Source organism: Mastomys coucha, unplaced genomic scaffold (genome assembly GCF_008632895.1).
Source record: "Mastomys coucha isolate ucsf_1 unplaced genomic scaffold, UCSF_Mcou_1 pScaffold7, whole genome shotgun sequence".
Lineage (NCBI taxonomy): Eukaryota > Metazoa > Chordata > Mammalia > Rodentia > Muridae > Mastomys > Mastomys coucha.
The window spans coordinates 14,083,158-14,101,038 of NW_022196913.1; the positions used below are offsets into that span (position 1 = coordinate 14,083,158).

At 39.7% G+C, this 17,881-nt stretch overlaps 1 protein-coding gene across 7 annotated transcripts in view; it reads left to right on the forward strand.

Moving 5' to 3' along the window:
• Positions 1 to 17,881, forward strand: part of Larp4b (La ribonucleoprotein 4B) — an 83,111-nt gene that overhangs the window by 40,486 nt on the left and 24,744 nt on the right. For all 7 annotated transcript variants that reach the window (XM_031359419.1, XM_031359420.1, XM_031359423.1 and 4 more), the window contains 8 exons: positions 2,944 to 3,091; positions 3,325 to 3,465; positions 9,544 to 9,622; positions 11,359 to 11,495; positions 12,377 to 12,480; positions 14,845 to 14,955; positions 15,925 to 15,978; positions 16,075 to 16,284. In XM_031359419.1, coding sequence (XP_031215279.1) covers positions 2,944 to 3,091; positions 3,325 to 3,465; positions 9,544 to 9,622; positions 11,359 to 11,495; positions 12,377 to 12,480; positions 14,845 to 14,955; positions 15,925 to 15,978; positions 16,075 to 16,284 — 984 coding nt within the window. The remainder of the gene's footprint in view (positions 1 to 2,943; positions 3,092 to 3,324; positions 3,466 to 9,543; positions 9,623 to 11,358; positions 11,496 to 12,376; positions 12,481 to 14,844; positions 14,956 to 15,924; positions 15,979 to 16,074; positions 16,285 to 17,881) is intronic.

Genomic DNA, 17,881 nt, shown 5'->3' on the forward strand with positions numbered 1-17,881 from the left:
GAAGTCAGTTCTTGAATGTTTTGAATTTGCTGATATTAGAGTATAATTTTCTAATATCATTACCATTGGTAGGTATTAACCTTTCTCTTTCTTGGTTTTCTCATGAACTAGGGGTAGTGATACCCCCTCCCCATTAAGCTTCTTGTGATTGTAGTAGGAGTGCAGAATGCAGTGAGCTTTCTGTTGTTATGCCATTAGGTCTTGGAGGTCTTCATGCATCATCGTGCTCTCTCCAAATCCTAATTAACTGCTTAAAATTGTGTAGTTTTCCTGACATCTGGCTTGGACATTATCACTTGAATAATGTTTTCTTTCTTTGCTTCTAAAACATTTCTCAGATTTTTTTTTATGTGCATAAAAGATTTGCCTGCTTGTATCTGTGTAGCATGTGTGTGCAGCATGCCTGGTGTTACAGAAGGTCAGAAGAGGCCTCCATATTTCCTGAGACTGGAGTAAGAAGCTGTGAGCTACTATGTGGGTACTGGTAATCAAACTCTGGACCTCTGCCAGTTCTCCATCCAGTGTGTCCTTCTGAAAAGTAGCCTATATTTAGCCACCGAGCCATCACTTCAACACCCAAGATGTAATAATTCTTACCCGTAGAGTCCAAGTCATTTCTGAGCTAAAACTATTGTGGAAAATGTATATTACTGTGCTATTACTCTGTTAAGTATTCATTGAACAACTTTCTACTACATTCTGAATGCTGCTGGTTATTAGCAACATAGTGGTAAGCAAAATGTGTCTGATGTCCACCACCCCAGAATTATGTAGAGCACAGACACAGTATAGCTGTGTACACTGTGGAAGACTAACTATGCCATGCAGTAATAACTCTGAGTGCTACTTGTGGGTACTTCACAGCCAGGAAGCCATGTAACCTGTCTTTATAAACTACAGAACATATATTGTTCATGTTATCAGCTACAAAAGGCACTAAGATGAAAAAGATTAATGTTAGTTGGTATTAGTAATTTAATTAATGTATTTAGTATGTACATGTGACAAGAGTCTGTTAATATATTGAATGAAACTGAAATAGAAAAACTTGATTTTGTGTTTTGGGATGCTGGGAAAAGAACTGAGCCTAATCCAAAAAGTGATTTATGAGATAGTCAAGAAGGAAAAAAGAGAAATAAGTTATATTATAGAGAATAATATAGTAATAACTATCATTAAAACAACAGGTTCTTTGGAGGATTCTGATGATAGTTTTATGCCAAATTCATGAAAATTAAATATGTGGGAATCTTCAATAAAGTTGTTAAAACTGTGTGTATGCACGCACACGTGCAAGCATCCAAGTGTAGACACCAACCTTTGTGTTCTGGTGACTTAGCACAGTACTTGCATAGCCACAACTGTGAGCATGTAGGATGTCCTTGTTAGATAGGTGTATGAGAGAGAAGAAATGAGATTAACCTTTTGCAAAGAAGCCAGATGCCAAAGATGAATTGGACATTTAATTGTGATTAAAGAATCAGTGTTTATTGCTTACACTTACTTGGAGGAAAATTCTGGCCTTTTTGGAAGTACGACAGTAAAGAATTCCAGATGGGTACTTGCTTTGGGTTTTAGTTTTTGCCCAGTGAGTGACAATAGCAGAATGTCAGAGTCTCTTTCAGAGAATGAACGTGAATACTATTTGACTCAGCAGCCTTCTACCTACAGTGTTAGAAACAGTTGTGGCTTTTCACTGGCAGCTTCCCTTGCCTGAGACAGTGTAGATTTAACCTGCCTGTTTATAATTAAAAACCTTCATGCTTCCTTGATATAGCTCATTAATGGTGCCTCGTGTTATGGAGTACAGAAATGGGTCTGTGTATGCTGAACCCTGGTGAACATAGCCTGCCTGTTCCCAGCTTAGAACACTATTTTGAGGTACACCCAAGACTGGGGCCCCTTGTCCTTCATTAGGAAGTTCTACTTCAGGGAACCATGGCTGGTGGTGTGCTTGAAAAGGCAAGTAGTTTGTTGAAAGAGTGCAGTGGCGATTGGAGTTAGTATTTAGGAAATAACCACTGCTGGAATGTTTTATTTTTCATTGGGTTGGAGAAGAATTCAGGGTTTATAAGTAGAAGATATATATGGGGGGGGGAGGAAATGGAGAATATCCACTTAATGAGGGGATATTATAAACTGTAAAGTGTATGAACAAAGACTATCAGTCCTAGAAGGAAATGGGTCTGCTAGACAAACTGGACCAAAGAACAGAAGTGCTAGTGTGCTACAAACAGCAAGCAGCTGATGTGTGGGAGTTGAACAGGGCCTAAGAGGTGGTGATCCTGTAAGAGTGTTTGTTCTGATGCTCTGAGCTAGACAGCCTTTGGATAAAGTCTCTGTCATCTGAGCACAAAATGCTGCTGTTGTCATTATAACCAGTGAGCTAATGATCTAGTGAGTGCCCAGTGTGTGCCAGGCATCATGCAGAGTGCTTTATGCTGGTAATGTCATCACCACCACTACTACTACTATTAACATCTGAACTTTTTTCTTTCTCAAATTAAAATACCTGTACATAAAAAAATCATGTAGATTTAAGCAGACCCTAGGTCCAAAAACCTCAACTAACTTCTGTGCAGTTGAATAGCTGTTCTGAACCTGAAGAATGTCACATTGGACTTTACCCTTTCACTACCAAATATACTTTTATGTAATTACCCACTACACCAAATCGAAAAATTCCTATTCATTTTAAAAAGTGAGACTGGCAAAAAGCCATTTCCAGGTGATGTTAATTGAGATTAAGTAATGCACAGCTGTCTGTAGGGTGTTGGACTCAAGCCCTAGTGGCATGAGCACAGGGGAGAACCTTAGATTAGAAGTGTCAGCATCACTTTACTTAACAAACATTAATATTAATGTTTGTTTTTACTATAAACTAACAAAACAACATTTGTTGAACTTAAAATAAAAATACATATATGTGAAATTTTTTTCTAGGTCCCAACAACTAAGGTTTCAGAGCTAAACCCTAATGCAAAAGTATGGGGGACTCATATGTTACATTTGGAAGCAAGTAGTGCAGCTGTTGGTGTGAATGCTGTGTGGGAAGAGGCTCCCTGCCATCCTACAGACTGCGACCAGCAGGGTGAGTAATGAGCCTGGAGCAGCCTGGTGTTAATAAGCCTTTGCCTTCCTCAGCATGTTAATCTGTCTTCTCCATTCACTTCTGTGTCCTGGTTTATGATAGATTTAGAATCTTGGGGGCTTTTACAACCCAATTAAAATTTTTGAGTAATGCCAGTGTAGTAAGGGAATTTACTACTTTAAGGGAAAGTTATTCTTCTAACACATCCTCTTGGGATAAAACTGCAATTCTAGGATTGGATGCCAATGGTGATGGCGACAAAAGTCATGAGAATGCAGCGCTCCCGGACACACCGGAGGCAGAGCAGACAGACATGAGCACTCTGGCTGTGGACCATTCAGAATATGAACCTCTGGCAGAGAACAATGATACAGGTAAGCCTGCTGTTTGAATTTGTTTTCACTTAGAGTCTGGGATTTTAATTATTAAATGTTAGTTTCTTAGTCTTTCTTTAAACAATGTACTTTTCATTGCCTCCTTTTACTGTTCCTTTACTGGTGGATACAGAAGTGGAACCCTGGAGGGAAGATGTACTGGAGAATAAAGTGGCTTCTGAGACAAATGGCATTGAGTAGGAGAAGCACAAGGCTTTTCATGGGGTGAAGGGTCAAGACAGACAGAGATGGAGAATTAGTGTTGGAATTGAGGGTAAGGCAGGTTGGGTGGGCTGAGAGTCAAGAGATAGAGTAGAACAGTGGATAAAGGCCTTGGAAGCCAGAAGGATTTGAATTGTGTCCCCTTTGTTAGTGAGTGCAGAGTGACAGAAAGAGAAAGAAACTTGGGGAAGTAAACCTGTTGGATACATTTTTCCCTTTTTTATTTTTGTTTCTTATTGTTGCAGGGTGTAATCACCTCAGGTTTTAAAGTGAGGCCTATCTCTTCACTCTGTGTTGCTCACTGTCCACTTTTGGAAATCTAGGAAAGCATTATCTTAGCGAGCAGATCCAAAGATGCCAGGCCCCTGCTGTGTGAGACAACACATTTAGTTTAAGACTCGAAGATGACAAAACTAAGCATTGCCACTAAAGTAGGAAATCTGTTTTTAAAACACTAGGTCTGTTTTAAACTGGCCAAATGAATAAGGTAAGAATTTATAAAGGAAAGAAAAAAATCAAACCACATTGCTTTCTAGTAAATATGAATTAGCCATCTTGAATTTAAGTGATTTAAACCTCCATTTAAGCAAAGGCTCACCAGCATTTAGCTATTTGATTTGATCAGCTCTTCCTCATTAACCTAACACTAACTGGTTAACAATTGGGATAAACTGGAGTAATGGTGAAGTTGACTTTTTGTTGGCAAAACAAGGGAAGAATGCTACACATTTAAAGTAGATTTCAAAAAGGAAAGTAACAGGCACTGCATATACAGGTGATGGGGATCCTCTAGTAAAATGAAAGGGATCAAAATAACTTTAGATTGCATTTAAATCTTAAACTAAGAACAGAAACTGCAAAAGGCACAAAGTAGATAATATCAAAAAATAAAATAACATGTTAAAATTCTAAATTCAAAAGTTTGTTCTTTGTAAAAGTGGTATTTAAAGCTATTTTTGGAAGAAGAAGAAGAAGAAGAAGAAAAAAGACTTCTCCTTTGAAGCCAGGGTGTCTGCCAGTGTGAAGTGCTTGTGGGTAATGGGAAAATGATTCCTTACCTCCAGTTTTGTTTCTGATGTGATTTTACAAAACCTATCAGTTTTGTAAAGTGTTAACATATGCACTGGATTCAGTCCTCAACACTGAGGTAGAAGCAAATGAAGGGAAGACTGAGGAAGGAGCAACTGTGGGCCAGAGTCTCCCAGGAGCATAGGCGGCCTCTCTCCATGCCACAGCTAGCAGACAGGGATTTCAGCTTGAATTTCCATAATGTCTCACGGTCTTGAGCATCTTTATTCTTTTAAGATGTTATTCTTTATTATTCTTTGACAGTTTAGTACATGTTTGTATGAGGTTTGGGTTGTTTTACTCCCATTAACAGGGCCGTGTCATGTGCCAAATGAACCTTGGATGCGGTGATACGGATATCCCATTTAAAGATGTGTTAAATTTCACAGCAAAGACAGAGCAACCCTGAAGATGTCTGTTTTGTGTACTCAAGGGTGCGTGAACATTCAAGGAGCTAACAGGTCTGAAATACCCTCAGCTCTAGGCAGAGAATAGACACCTACAGCAGAGAACCAGGACCACAGCAGGAAACAGGAAGTATAGTTAAGGACTTTCTATAGGTTCAGGGTGGACAGGAGGAGAGTTTGAAATATCTGGGAACTGTGACTGAATTTTCCTTCCTAGAGCTTGCTCAGGGCTTCCCAGTGACTATTAGACAGTTCCTGTGCTTCAGGCAGAAGGAAATAGAAAAGACCAGTTGTCAGAATGCAGAGCACTCTGTCCACCTTGACAGCAGTTGCCCTCAGAAGGAACTACACCCCACAGCCTTTTCTGTTCTCCTCTTACAGTGATGGATTTACCACAAACCTGCGTGAAGACTGACATATTCTACCTAATGCCTTTTTTCCTGCCTTGAACACCACATTATATTTAGTCGTCATCCTGTTCTGGACTGGCTCCTCACGCTTACCAGCGCTTAGACTTTGTTTTTGGTGATCTCAACAGTTTTGAGGAGGCTTGTGCTGGATACTCCTGTTTGGAAGTCTTCTGATGTATTTTCCATCACCATGCTTATATTATAAAGAGAAATAAAGATAAAGCACTGTTTTTATCATGAGTCAGGAATGCACACTTGGTGACAAAGAAACTTAACATTGTGGCCGCTGACTTTGACAGCCTGCTGAGGTCCCACTGATTTCTTAACAGTTCTGTAGTTAGGATTGAGGAGTGGTGCTCATTCATGCCTAGGAAAATACTGCCTTGTTTATTTTATTTAGTTTTTTCTTTTTTTTTTTTTTTTTTTTTTTTTTTTGGTTTTTTGAGACAGGGTTTCTCCGTGTAGCCCTTGCTGTCCTGGAACTCACTCTGTAGACCAGGTTGGCCTCTGTCTCCCAAGTGCTGGGATTAAAGGTGTGTGCCACCACCGCCCGGCTTTACTTAGTTTTTTATATTGTTATTTTTAAAAAGAAAGTAGCCTCAGTCCTTGTATCTACATCCTGCTGGTGGTGAGTCTTGTGGAGTCTCACCAGTGTCAGTCAGTCCCACAGCAGCCTGTCCTCATGAGTTCTCCTCTCCTATCATGCACAGCCTTTGCTTGCCTGCTGTACTTATCTGAGTATCCGAATGGTCATGAACTTCCTGCACAGCTAGATCAGTCTGTGCTACATCAGTTTTCATCATTCTGGTTTTTTTTATTTTAAAGGTTCTAAATTTTATTACTGGACAAACACCCTAATTTAGACAAGTCTCCAGGTTAAAAATTTTGAAATCCATCTGGTAGGAATGGTTGGTGAGCACAATTCAGTGTAAACCCTCAGCCTTGCTGTTGTGTGAATCCTTACAGCCTCCTTCTCCAACAGTGTCTTTTAGACTTATACCTGATTGTGTTAACAGTTTTCATCCAAATCCACTGAGAAATAGGATGATTTTGCTTTTGTTTCTTGGCCAGGAATCACTTGACTCTGAAAGTCTTGTGAGAAGACATGGTGAGAGTTAGGCATAGTGTGCACAGTGCACAGGAGGAAAGAAGAGCCCTGCCTTTTTTTTTTAAAGATTTATTTGCCAGGTGCTGGTGGCGCACACCTTTAAAAATCCCAGCACTTGGGAGGCAGAGGCAGGTGGATTTCTGAGTTCCAGGCCAGCCTGGTCTACAGAGTGAGTTCCAGGACTTCCAGGGCTATACAGAGAAACCCTGTCTCGAAAAACAAACAAACAAAACAACAACAAAAAAAGAATTATTTATTTTGTATATGAGTACTCTTTGTACATATATGGGAGTACTCTATCTGCATGTACACCTGCATGCCACAAGAGGGCATCATTACAGATGGTTGTGAGCCACCATGTGGTTGCTGGGAATTGAATTCAGGACCTCTGGAAAAGCAACCAGTGTTCTTAACTACTGAGCCATCTCTCCAGCCCCTAGTCTCCATTGTCCCTACACAGTATCTTCTGTACACCTGTGTCCTTCCATTAAGGTCCTTCAGAACACTGTTTTGTGCTAACTGTTCCTATGTCCTGGCCTCCTGACCAGTCCCTCCTGAACTTGTTTAAGCCTTAAGTTGTCTTTACAAGTGTGAAAATTGCATTTATCCAGCTCTTTAAAACAGGCCTGTTTTGAGGATGGGGTTTTTGTGTTTTTGTTTTTTCCTTCCTATGGTATTTGAGCCTTATACTTCTAACAGGCTCCAAAGCACTCCAACTATGAGCTATATCTCACCCTGCTCTTACCTATTTTATGTCTGTGTGTGCACGTGTATTTTATATCTAGATAACCTCCAATGTAGCTCCTCAGACATACCAGGTTTCTTAGGGGATCTGGACCTCATTGATTAGGCTGAGGAGTTGGCTAGCAAGCTCCAAGGATCTCCCTGTCTCTGCCCCCACTCCCACTCCTAGCCAGTGTTTGGATTACAAGTGTATAACCTCATAGTCAGCTCACATGGATCAGAAGGTTTGAACTCAAGTCCTCACTTGCCTACACAAAAGCACATACCAACTTAGCTATCTCCCTAGTCCACGGTGTCATTTTTGTTGATGATTTCTTCATCCTACTAAATCGTTCTCTTCTCTCTTCTCTCATTCCCGGTACCCATCTACTTCATGGTAGACTTACATGGTAGTCTTGATGGGCCAGATGCACCTCTGTGGCCACTGGCTTTTTATTGCTTCAGAGTAGGACATTGGCACTCTCCTGAGCTAAATAGCAGGCTTTTGTCTTCCTTATTTGGCCTTAGCACCCTATGGTTTGAGTCCTGAATGGTGGTCTCCCCTCAGTGATTATGTTAGCCTCTTGATTATACTGTTGCAACTTCACAGTCTGCCTGTACCATGTAACCATGGTGTACCATGTAACCATCTTTCCAAAATGTCACCCCCCCATTGGTTCCCAGTCACATTCAAATTACAATTTGAACAACCTCCTTGACCTGAGTTATACATGCTTCATTCTGTGACTTCCTTTTTTACTCCACAGTTGTACAAGCCTCCTTACTGTCTGTTGACACTGCCTCTCAGGACCTCTGTCTTGGAACTTGACTGAACTCTCCTCATGCACACTCTTTCCCTCCATGCTACTCTGGCCCCATACCCAGGCTGTTTTCTTCTGAGTCACTTGAGTATCATTATGCTGACTATGGCTTCTTTAGCAGTCCATTGTCTGTCTGTCTCAGTGGAATGCTGGCCTCTGGAGAGCTGGGGCCTTGCTTCTTTTAGGCTGAATTCACAGTTCCTGTGCCAAGTAATTGTCTCTTCAATATGGAGATTGGAATGTGAGTTTAAATCAGATAACTCGGGAAAGTTTCCAGATCTGGGATTGACAGGCCGTGTTTTCACTTTCAAGTCTCAAGGTCTTGAGTGTTTTATTCCTTGGTTACTTTTGCAGTTTAGTTTCTTTTTGCTAGTGAAGATGGATTTTGTAAATGCTTCGTATGACACTGTCGTAAACTGCCTGCTCTATATTTGTTCTGAATTCCCCCACCTTCTCTGCTTTTTCATAGTCTATAACCTTGACTTTTAGAATATAAGTGTCCTTTGTGTTCTCCTGACTGACTTATGTGCAAACACTCTTTAGTGTTCAATGCCTTCAAATCAATGATACTAAATACTAGATGAAAAGGTTGTCCTGAGTGCTACAGGTGCCGGGGGCTCTCAGCCAAACATTATGCTTCTAGAGTCCATCGCCTCACCTGCTGCTGCTGTCTGTGAGCATACTCACACAAATAACCTATGGTGCCCCAAACATCATTTCCTGAACAGTTTCCTCCAGATGGAGGACGAGCTCTTGTGTCATGAGAATCTGATTTCTTTATTGTCCTCTGATGAGGACTCTTTAAACAGTTTCTCATTTGACCCTTTGACTGCTGGGAAGGTAAATTTCAGCTCTCCTGTAGAATATACCTAGTCCTATAGAACAAATGGCCTGTGTATTAGCAATCTCCAGCTTTCTTCCTTATGTTTCTGTCTGGGGTGGTTTGGTTTTACCTATATTTATCTTTTCTTTGTTTTGATGATTTTTTTTTTTTTGTAATTACTTTTATTTAGAGTCAGTGTGCTTGTTTGCTACCTGAAAATCTTTACTGAAGTAAGGCAAGACACGAAGGAAGCCTATGCTTTCTGTGGTGGTGACAGAGTTACTGCTAGACTTGGCCAATGAAATGCCATTGTTTTCTCAGCTATTGTGTTTGTTTTGTTTTTTCATGGTTTACTTTTTTCTGGCAGGTAAAATAGCATGTTTCATATTATTGTGCATACATGCAGGTGAAAAGACTGAAATGCTGTACTGAATTACTGACCTGCTTGCTAAATTTTAAGCCATTTTTTCCTGAGTTGTTTATTACTTCTGTGTAGGAGGAAATGAGTCTCAACCAGAAACCCAGGAAGACCCTCGGGAAGTACTTAAAAAAACATTGGAATTCTGCTTATCTAGGTAAGGCTGTTAGTGATATTTTCTAATGCCTGATATCTCCTGTATTACACATTGGCTGTTAATTACAAATGTGATTTTTCATAGTAGTATGTTTATAAATACCTAATTACATGCCTGTCTACTGATCAGAAGTGCTATAGAGAACTGGTGGTGTCCCTCAGGCCAGGAATCCCCAGAGTTTGCCTCAGATCCACCTTGGTGACGATTGTCTGGACTGTTGTTTGACTATGGATTTCTGCATATACACAACATGCTTTAGACCTTCAGTTGAATGTCCAAAACACCTCTTTAGTGGGCTACTTTATTTATATGGCTCTCACATTTAGATACATGTTTGTCTTAATTTCCCTAAAATGGCATCTTGTTGAAAAATGCTAAACTTTTGAGTTAGTGATGAAAGTAGACATGTGGATGGGTAGATAACTGGCAGCAAATGAAGTTCCCTATAGCTCTGAGAACACCACCATGTCTGAATGAAGGCCCCACAAAGACAAGAAGGCCTGTTTAAGATAAAGGAACAGCTGGGCAGTGGTGGCGCATGCTTTTAATCCCAGCACTTGGGAGGCAGAGGCAAGAGGATTTCTGAGGTCGAGGCTAAAACCTGGTCTACAGAGTGAGTTCCAGGACAGCCAGGGCTATACAGATAAACCCTGTCTCAAAAAAGAAAACAAAACAAAACAAAAAACCAAACAAAAAAGATAAAGGAACAATATCCAGGCATCCTTTCTTCCTTCCCTTTATCACAACTTAGTAAATTACTGAGTTTTAGCAAATGGCATGCTGTAAAAATGAAACATACTTTTGTCAAAGTTGTTTACAAACCCTGCCATTTACAAACCGTGGTATAGCTCTCCCCATAGCTACCAGTGTCACCTCTGAGAGGAGGAACAGGTGAGAAGGGTTCCTCTCACTGTTTGGCCTTCACTGAAGAAGGGCTGTGAAACCCATTCCTGTGTTTTTGTTTTGTGGTGTGTTTGAGACTGTGTATGTTATATTACATATGATCTTTTCCCTGAGAAATAACAGGAAACATTTTCTTTGGCCCACATGCCAGAAAGTAGTCCACCGTGTCCTGTTGGCTAATGTATTGTTTTCCTTCTACCCTGGCTGAGGGTGCTAGTTCTGTTTCCTTCCTGTTAACAACTGGCTGCCTAGACGCTAAAACTTTAACATGTGTCCAGATGTTAGGGTACATTTGGGGACTGTATTTCTTGAAGCTTTCTCATTCATTTAGCTAGATTTCCCTATTGTTAAAGAAAAATCATGTACATTTTTAATAAATTACTCAAACATTGTCCAAAACAAAGATGAACTACAACTGCACCCTGTTTTGGTTTGCTTGGAGCTACTGGTTTTTGTTTTTGTTTTTGTTTTTGTTCTTTTGTTTTTTCTTTTCTTTAAAACAGGGTCTCTGTGTTTCCCTGGCTACCCTGGAACTTGCTCTTTAGACCAGGCTGGCCTCCAACTCAGGGATCCACATTGTCTCTATCCTTCCTGGGAGCTGGGAGATAAAGATGTGTGCACCACTCCTGGCTATAACTATGTGTTCAAAGAATTAATCCATTTGTGGTTAATTTTGATTGTATCAATTGAGCAAATATCAAATGGAGTTTAGACTCAGCTCTCACTCCAAAGCTGTCCCACACCACACTCATGCCTCCTGTAAAGTTGGTATTATTAGAGGTGAAAGTTCTTTTAAATAAGTATCAGTTACAAGAGTTTGCTTCTTTCAACAGGGAGAATCTTGCTAGTGACATGTACCTTATATCTCAGATGGACAGTGATCAGTATGTGCCAATTACAACGGTAGCTAACCTTGACCATATCAAGAAACTCAGTACTGATGTGGATTTGATTGTTGAAGTGCTAAGATGTAAGTAAATAATGATTTAAAGTAATTTTCTAAACCTTCTTTACACCAGTAGCTGTCAGGTAGTAGGTGGGAGTAAATTAGTCTCTCAGCTCTGTGTGTGTGTGTGTGTGTGTGTGTATGTGTGTGTGTGTGTGTTACTTGTGTGGTTGTATGTACCACAGTGTGTGCAAATGGCAGTTCAGGGTAACTTCTGGAATTTGATTTTTTTTTTTCTATGAGTTTTAGGGATTGAATTTGAGTCACTGGGCTTAGGCAGCTACCACCTTTACCTGATCGAGTCATTTTGCCAGCCTTAATTGATTTCTCATTTTTATATCCCTATACAAAAAGTTAAAGAACTGGCAAACATAATTATCAGTAGGACTTTGAAGCATTATATGACATTTCCCAAGACAGTAGTTTACTTTTCAGTATAGCCATTTAGAATACATACTTTGGGGACAGGGTAGTTGAGTTAGTTCTGTTAAAAGATTAGCAACCTGGCTGTATTTGTCTATACTACACTAAGTCTGTGGAATTATTCTTATGTATTACCCCCAATACCACTGACTAAAGTTGTCAGTTTCACTGTAGAAAGGAGAAAACCATTAACTCCCATGTCTGGTGCTTCTAGTATTTGATCTATTTGATCTACAGCTGTCACCTCATTGTGTGTATATTTGGTAGCTCTTGCCAAAACTTTTAAATTTATGTATTTCTTCATTTTGAAAATTTAACAGAAAGATGGGTTTAAACTGTTTGTTAGTTTGTTGGACTTTGAACATTTTAATAATTTACTATGTGTACAAGTTTCTCTGTTATGTTTGGTAACGATGCTCACATCCCATTGGAATATCATGTCCTGTGTGTTTTACCCTTTTTCTTTTTTTCCCTTTTCACAGCTTTACCTTTAGTCCAAGTGGATGAGAAGGGAGAGAAAGTAAGGCCAAATCAAAACCGGTGCATAGTAATATTGCGTGAAATATCTGAATCTACCCCTGTGGAAGTAAGTGGTGCCTCCACTGTGGTACTTGACATGTTCCTGAGATTTTGGTGGTGGTGGTGGTGGTGGTGGTATTTCTTTATCTATCTGTTTTTGATAGGGCTTGTTTAAAAAACGATACAGAAACACCTTTTCTCAGGATATACACACTGATGGATACAATATGATTCACTTGTAGAAGGAAATAACCATCACACTTTTGTTCTTAAGACTCCTTTATACATTTAAATATTTAAAAATAATGGAATTTGTATATTTCAGTAGTTAGAAGTTTAAAATGTAATAGATTTAGATGTGTAACGGGTGGGGAGGCAACATGGCGTGGATCTTTATAACTTTACATCTTATTCTGTTTGCATCTGTCGGTTTGTTGTTCTTGTTTGAACTTGGGGCTTTTTGTTTTTTTGCCTCACTGGATATAGCTCTTTTTAGTTGGTTGGTTTGTTGGTTGTTTGGTTGGTTGGTTGAGTTTTGGTTTTCTAAAGGCAAGGTCTCACTATGTATAGTGACCTTTAACTCATGGTCCTCCTGCCTCGGGCTTCTGAGTGGTAGTGCTGTAGGTATGTGCCACCATGACTGGCCCAAATATTTACCACTTTTAGTGCTTTCAGGCACCTCCACCTGCAGCCCACTCAGCTGCGTGCAGCCTGGGATAACTAAAGAATGCCATCCAAAACATAACTAAACTTTCTTAAAACATGAGTTTTTGTGTATGTTTTTTATAAGTCAACTGCATGCTTTTTAAGCATGAACTTTGTTTATAATATCACTTGGTTGCATGTCTTAACAGTTGGACAAGCCTGAATTTATTAGCCTTTCAGTCAGGTTGTTTTTTCCCTTTTGCTTGATTCCTTTGAGAGATCTTGTACCAATCGATTAGTATGGAAAACAACTTTTCTTCATCTTTGGTATGTTTGAGAGACTCCTGAGTTAGAGCTTACTAAAGGCTTTTTTATTTGCTTTGTTTGGTTTGTGGGGAGGAGTTAGTAAAGCTTCTGGATTGGTAGTGAATGTTCCCCACACACACACAACACCCAATTCCTGTGTTTTAAACACATTTTTCTGTGGTTTGCATTGTTCCTGCTGAAAAGAAAACTGCCAGTTTTTTTCTTTGTTCCTCTGTCTTTCTCTAACTCTTAGGAAATTATCGTCATTCTCAGGCTTTTCATTTCTGAGCATGGACATTCAGTAACTATTTTGGTTTTGCTCTCATTTGTATTCTTTTAAGGTTAATCCAATTGGTCTTTTTCATTATAGGCAGCTTTTTCTATTTCTTTATGTGATTATTTCTTCAGTGAGTGGTAAAAACTTCAGATAGTTTTGAATTCTAATAAATATTCTGAGATTCAGCAATATTCCTCGGTGGTTTGTGTGTAGTTCCAACTGCTCAAGACTAAGGCAGGAAAGGCTGCTCAGGGCTATTCTGAGGCACATTTGTTACATGGTTCAAAACAGCCTTCATACAGCCTTATTCAGTTGCCGTCCTGTTCTCAGGGTTAAGACAGATTTCCCACTCTAGCTGCCCAGTAAACTGGCTGTACAGTTATTCTACCTTACCATTCTAGTTGTTTTGTTTCTGGCAAATGACCTAAGGAGAACCTTCTACAAAGCTTTTGCCCATCCTGTGACCTAGAAACTCTAGGCTTGGGCACTTGACCCCTGTATGTTCTCTCAGGGAAGGCTCTCTTACCTTGCTAATGACCAGTGTCTAGAAAGCTTTATATAGCACGTTATATCTTTTTACTTATGACTTGTGTCATTTGGGACCATAAATCTAGTGCAACTTAGCCAGAAGCAAAAGTTCAGCTAATATTTTTAGTTTTCAAACTATTTTTTAAAGTAATTTGTGTATTTGTTAGCCTGCTGAAAAATACAATATTTCCTTCCTTCCCCCTTCCTTCCTGGTCCCCTTCTCTTCCTCCTCTCGCCACTCCCCTTCGCTCTCCCCTCTTCCCCATCCTCTTCTCTTCTGTTAAGGATCATGTATACCAGAGTAGTACTCTATGTAGCTGAGAATGACCTTCAACTTAATTGGTCTCCTAGCTTGAGTTCTGGAATTACAAACATGTACCACAATGTTCAGTTTATGTTGTATTGGGGATCAAAATAGGGTTTCTTATGCAGGGCATGCTGGTCCTCCTGTTCATATTAATTCTAGTTCCTTGTGGGTGGGGAAAGCTGTCAGTAATTACTTCCTTCTCGGTGGCATGTGATCCTGTGGGCACTCTCTGCAGTGTTTCTGAAAGAGGCTTTACACTTGGATGACAGCTGCATCAGAGCATGAGAGGGTATGTTTTCCTCCTAACTGGATGATGACAAAAAGCAGCATAACTGAGGGCTAATTTCTAATTTCTCTGTTTCCTGTAGGAAGTAGAAGCACTATTTAAAGGAGATAATTTACCAAAATTTATAAACTGTGAATTTGCTTATAATGATAATTGGTTTATTACCTTTGAAACAGAAGCAGATGCACAGCAGGTAAGTGTATTCCTCTGCTAACCTGTGAAGTCGTCCATAGTTTACCCATGCACCATCAGTGTACAGCAGAAGTTAGGACATTGAGGTTATTGTAGCAGCACCATGTTAAGTCCAGAGAAAACTGAGGTCTAGGAGCCCACATGTATGTTTTTGTAGCACTACTGAAAGAAGCTCACATTACTTCTAAGTGTTTTATGAGTAAGTAGTTTTGGGAAATCAAATCTACTCTCATATCTGGGGAAAAGTTTTTATTTGCAAAGTGGGGAAATTTAAATGTAACCCTGACCAATGAGGGGGTGTCCATTGTGTGGCAAAGTGCTTTCAAAGGTATTGAGAAGTTTTTTGCTCTTAAAGGAGGTGTCTGATTTAGGGGAAGCCTAACAAGTATGAAATGTTAAGCACTATAAACAGAGGGTCAGGAGGAAAAAGCACAGAAATCTACAAGGCTGAAGGGTCTGTGTTATGTGGCTGTGGCCTGCTTGGTAAGCCAGACGGGTGAGCATTAGTGAAACTGAAGAGCCTCCGAGTGAAGTGGAGCTTGATAAAGATTAATGTTCAGATGATAGTAGATGTAGGCCTTTGTAGTGATAACAGCACAAATATTCCAGTCTCCTGTTCTTTCCTTTCACGTACTTCCTTTCCTACATTACCTAATCCCAGTTTCTAATTGAGATTAATAGAAGGGAAGCAGTATTCCTTTTTGTATCTAAATTGAGAAGTTTTAGCTTGTGGTTTGGGGCTGCTTATATGGTATTTATTAATACTTATAAAAGTATATTTAAATATTTTATAATAATATGGGTACAGGTACTATAATAAGGATGCTTTTAGTGATCTGGGACCAAAAGAGGGTCATAAATCACTTTTTTTAGATCCTGTCTGCTATTTTAACCATATATATCATTATTTGAGCTGTAAAGTTAACTTAAAAAGTTAACAGAATGATGTTTTGGATAATTTTACCCATAGGCTTATAAATACCTTCGAGAAGAAGTCAGAACTTTCCAAGGAAAGCCAATTAAGGTAAATAAGACTATTGCATATAGCTTGTTTATTACATGATTAGTATTCTTAAATGATCTAATTGGAACATTTAACATCTTGAATGTCTCCAAACAGGCGCGGATAAAAGCAAAGGCAATAGCGATAAACACATTTTTGCCAAAGAATGGATTTAGACCTCTGGACATGAACCTTTACACACAGCAGCGCTATGCTACATCGTTTTACTTACCTCCAGTGTACAGTCCCCAGCAGCAGTTCCCTCTGTACAGCCTGATCACCCCCCAGACATGGTCAACCACACATAGTTATCTCGATCCACCCTTGGTAAGCCTTTTTCTTTTAAATTTTAAATTTACATAACAGATTTACATTTAGATATTGCAGTGGGCACTCTGAAAGCTTAAGTCCTGCTCTAATCAGAGAACCATGTGTCTACAGCTTGTCTAGTGCACAGACCTCTGGTTTATGGTGTGGATTTAAAATTTAATTAGGCAATAAAGGTAGAGTCCTGTGCAACAAACTCCTGTGAGGCTGTGATCCTTGCCTCCTGCCCTCTTGCATTTCCTTTCTATGAAACACAGTACAGTAAAAGTTCCAGCTGGTGTCCTGAACAGAGAGAGGGATTTGACAGAAGGAGTTCTGGCATAGAGGAAGATGTATTTCAGTAGTTTCCTAATAGTCTAGAAGAGCAGGATACATACAGAATGTCTCATAAAACTCAACATAGTTTGTATACCCACCTTAGGGTTGGTCTTTGTTAAGGTCTATGGTTTTAATTTATAAGTCTGTAGTGAGCATAGTCACTTTTCTCTAGTTTTGTGCTATAGACAGTAGGAAACATGGGTTCTGATTTGGCTTCATTGATGTAGTGAGGTTGCAGTAAGGTTCCATGATAAGAAAATGAGCCTTGTATGGTAAAGTCCTTGAAAGTTAGGTCCAGGTTACAAAGGTGAGTGAGTTTGTGTCTGTAGGCTTGAGTCACATTGCTGATACTGATGTAAATATAAGCAAAGGTCAAGAGTAGGATGCATAGGAGGAAGTGGTCAGAAAGTAGAAATGAAGTTAACAACTCTGGAAGAGTGCATAGCCATTGTGTGGCTATGGACCAGGCCAGAGAACAAGTAGAGGGTGGTCAGAATCAGGTGTCTGGGTGCCACCTGCCACCTGTCAGGTAGTCAGTACCACTCATTGGCAGCCAAGCAAGGGAGGTGTGGGAAAGAGGGAGCTTGAGACAGAGTTGTTCAGACTTGAAAAATGCAGGTCCTGTTAAATACTGAAATATGAAGATAAATATCTATGAGAAAAATGAGTATGTCTAGGAGCTGATACTGCAAAAGTAGATATAAATAGAAAATACCATTAAACTTACAGTAAGAATTGATGAGCCATTGTATGTACCTTAATTTGGTATTCATTTTTCATGTGAACTTAGGAGAAGGATCAAAGAAAGGAAGGTCTAAGGATAGATTGTGTGTACAAAAGCACCCAGGTTGCTGAAGATGAGCTTTTATTCTGAGTGTAGCAGGCAGCTGGGAACGGGGGTGGTAAGTTGCTCTCATAAGAGTCCTTAGACACATGGACTTTGACCTGGATCTTCTATGAAGTAATGTGGAATATTTCATTTCCTTAAGGAATGAAAATGGTCTGGAGAGGTAGCTCAGTGGTTAAGAGTACTGGCTGCTCTTCCAGAGGATCCAAGTTCAATTCCTAGCACCCACATGACAGCTCACAACTATCTATAACTTCAGTTCTAGGGGATCTGATACCCTGACACCTATGCATATTAATAAATAAATATTTTTTTTTTTATAAAAAGGATAAAAAAAGAAATGAAAGTATGTTCCGTGTTTTAAAGATAGCTCTCTAGCCATGTGCAGGACAGGAGTAACAGCAGATTGTCAGGGCCATAACTTTCCCCTCC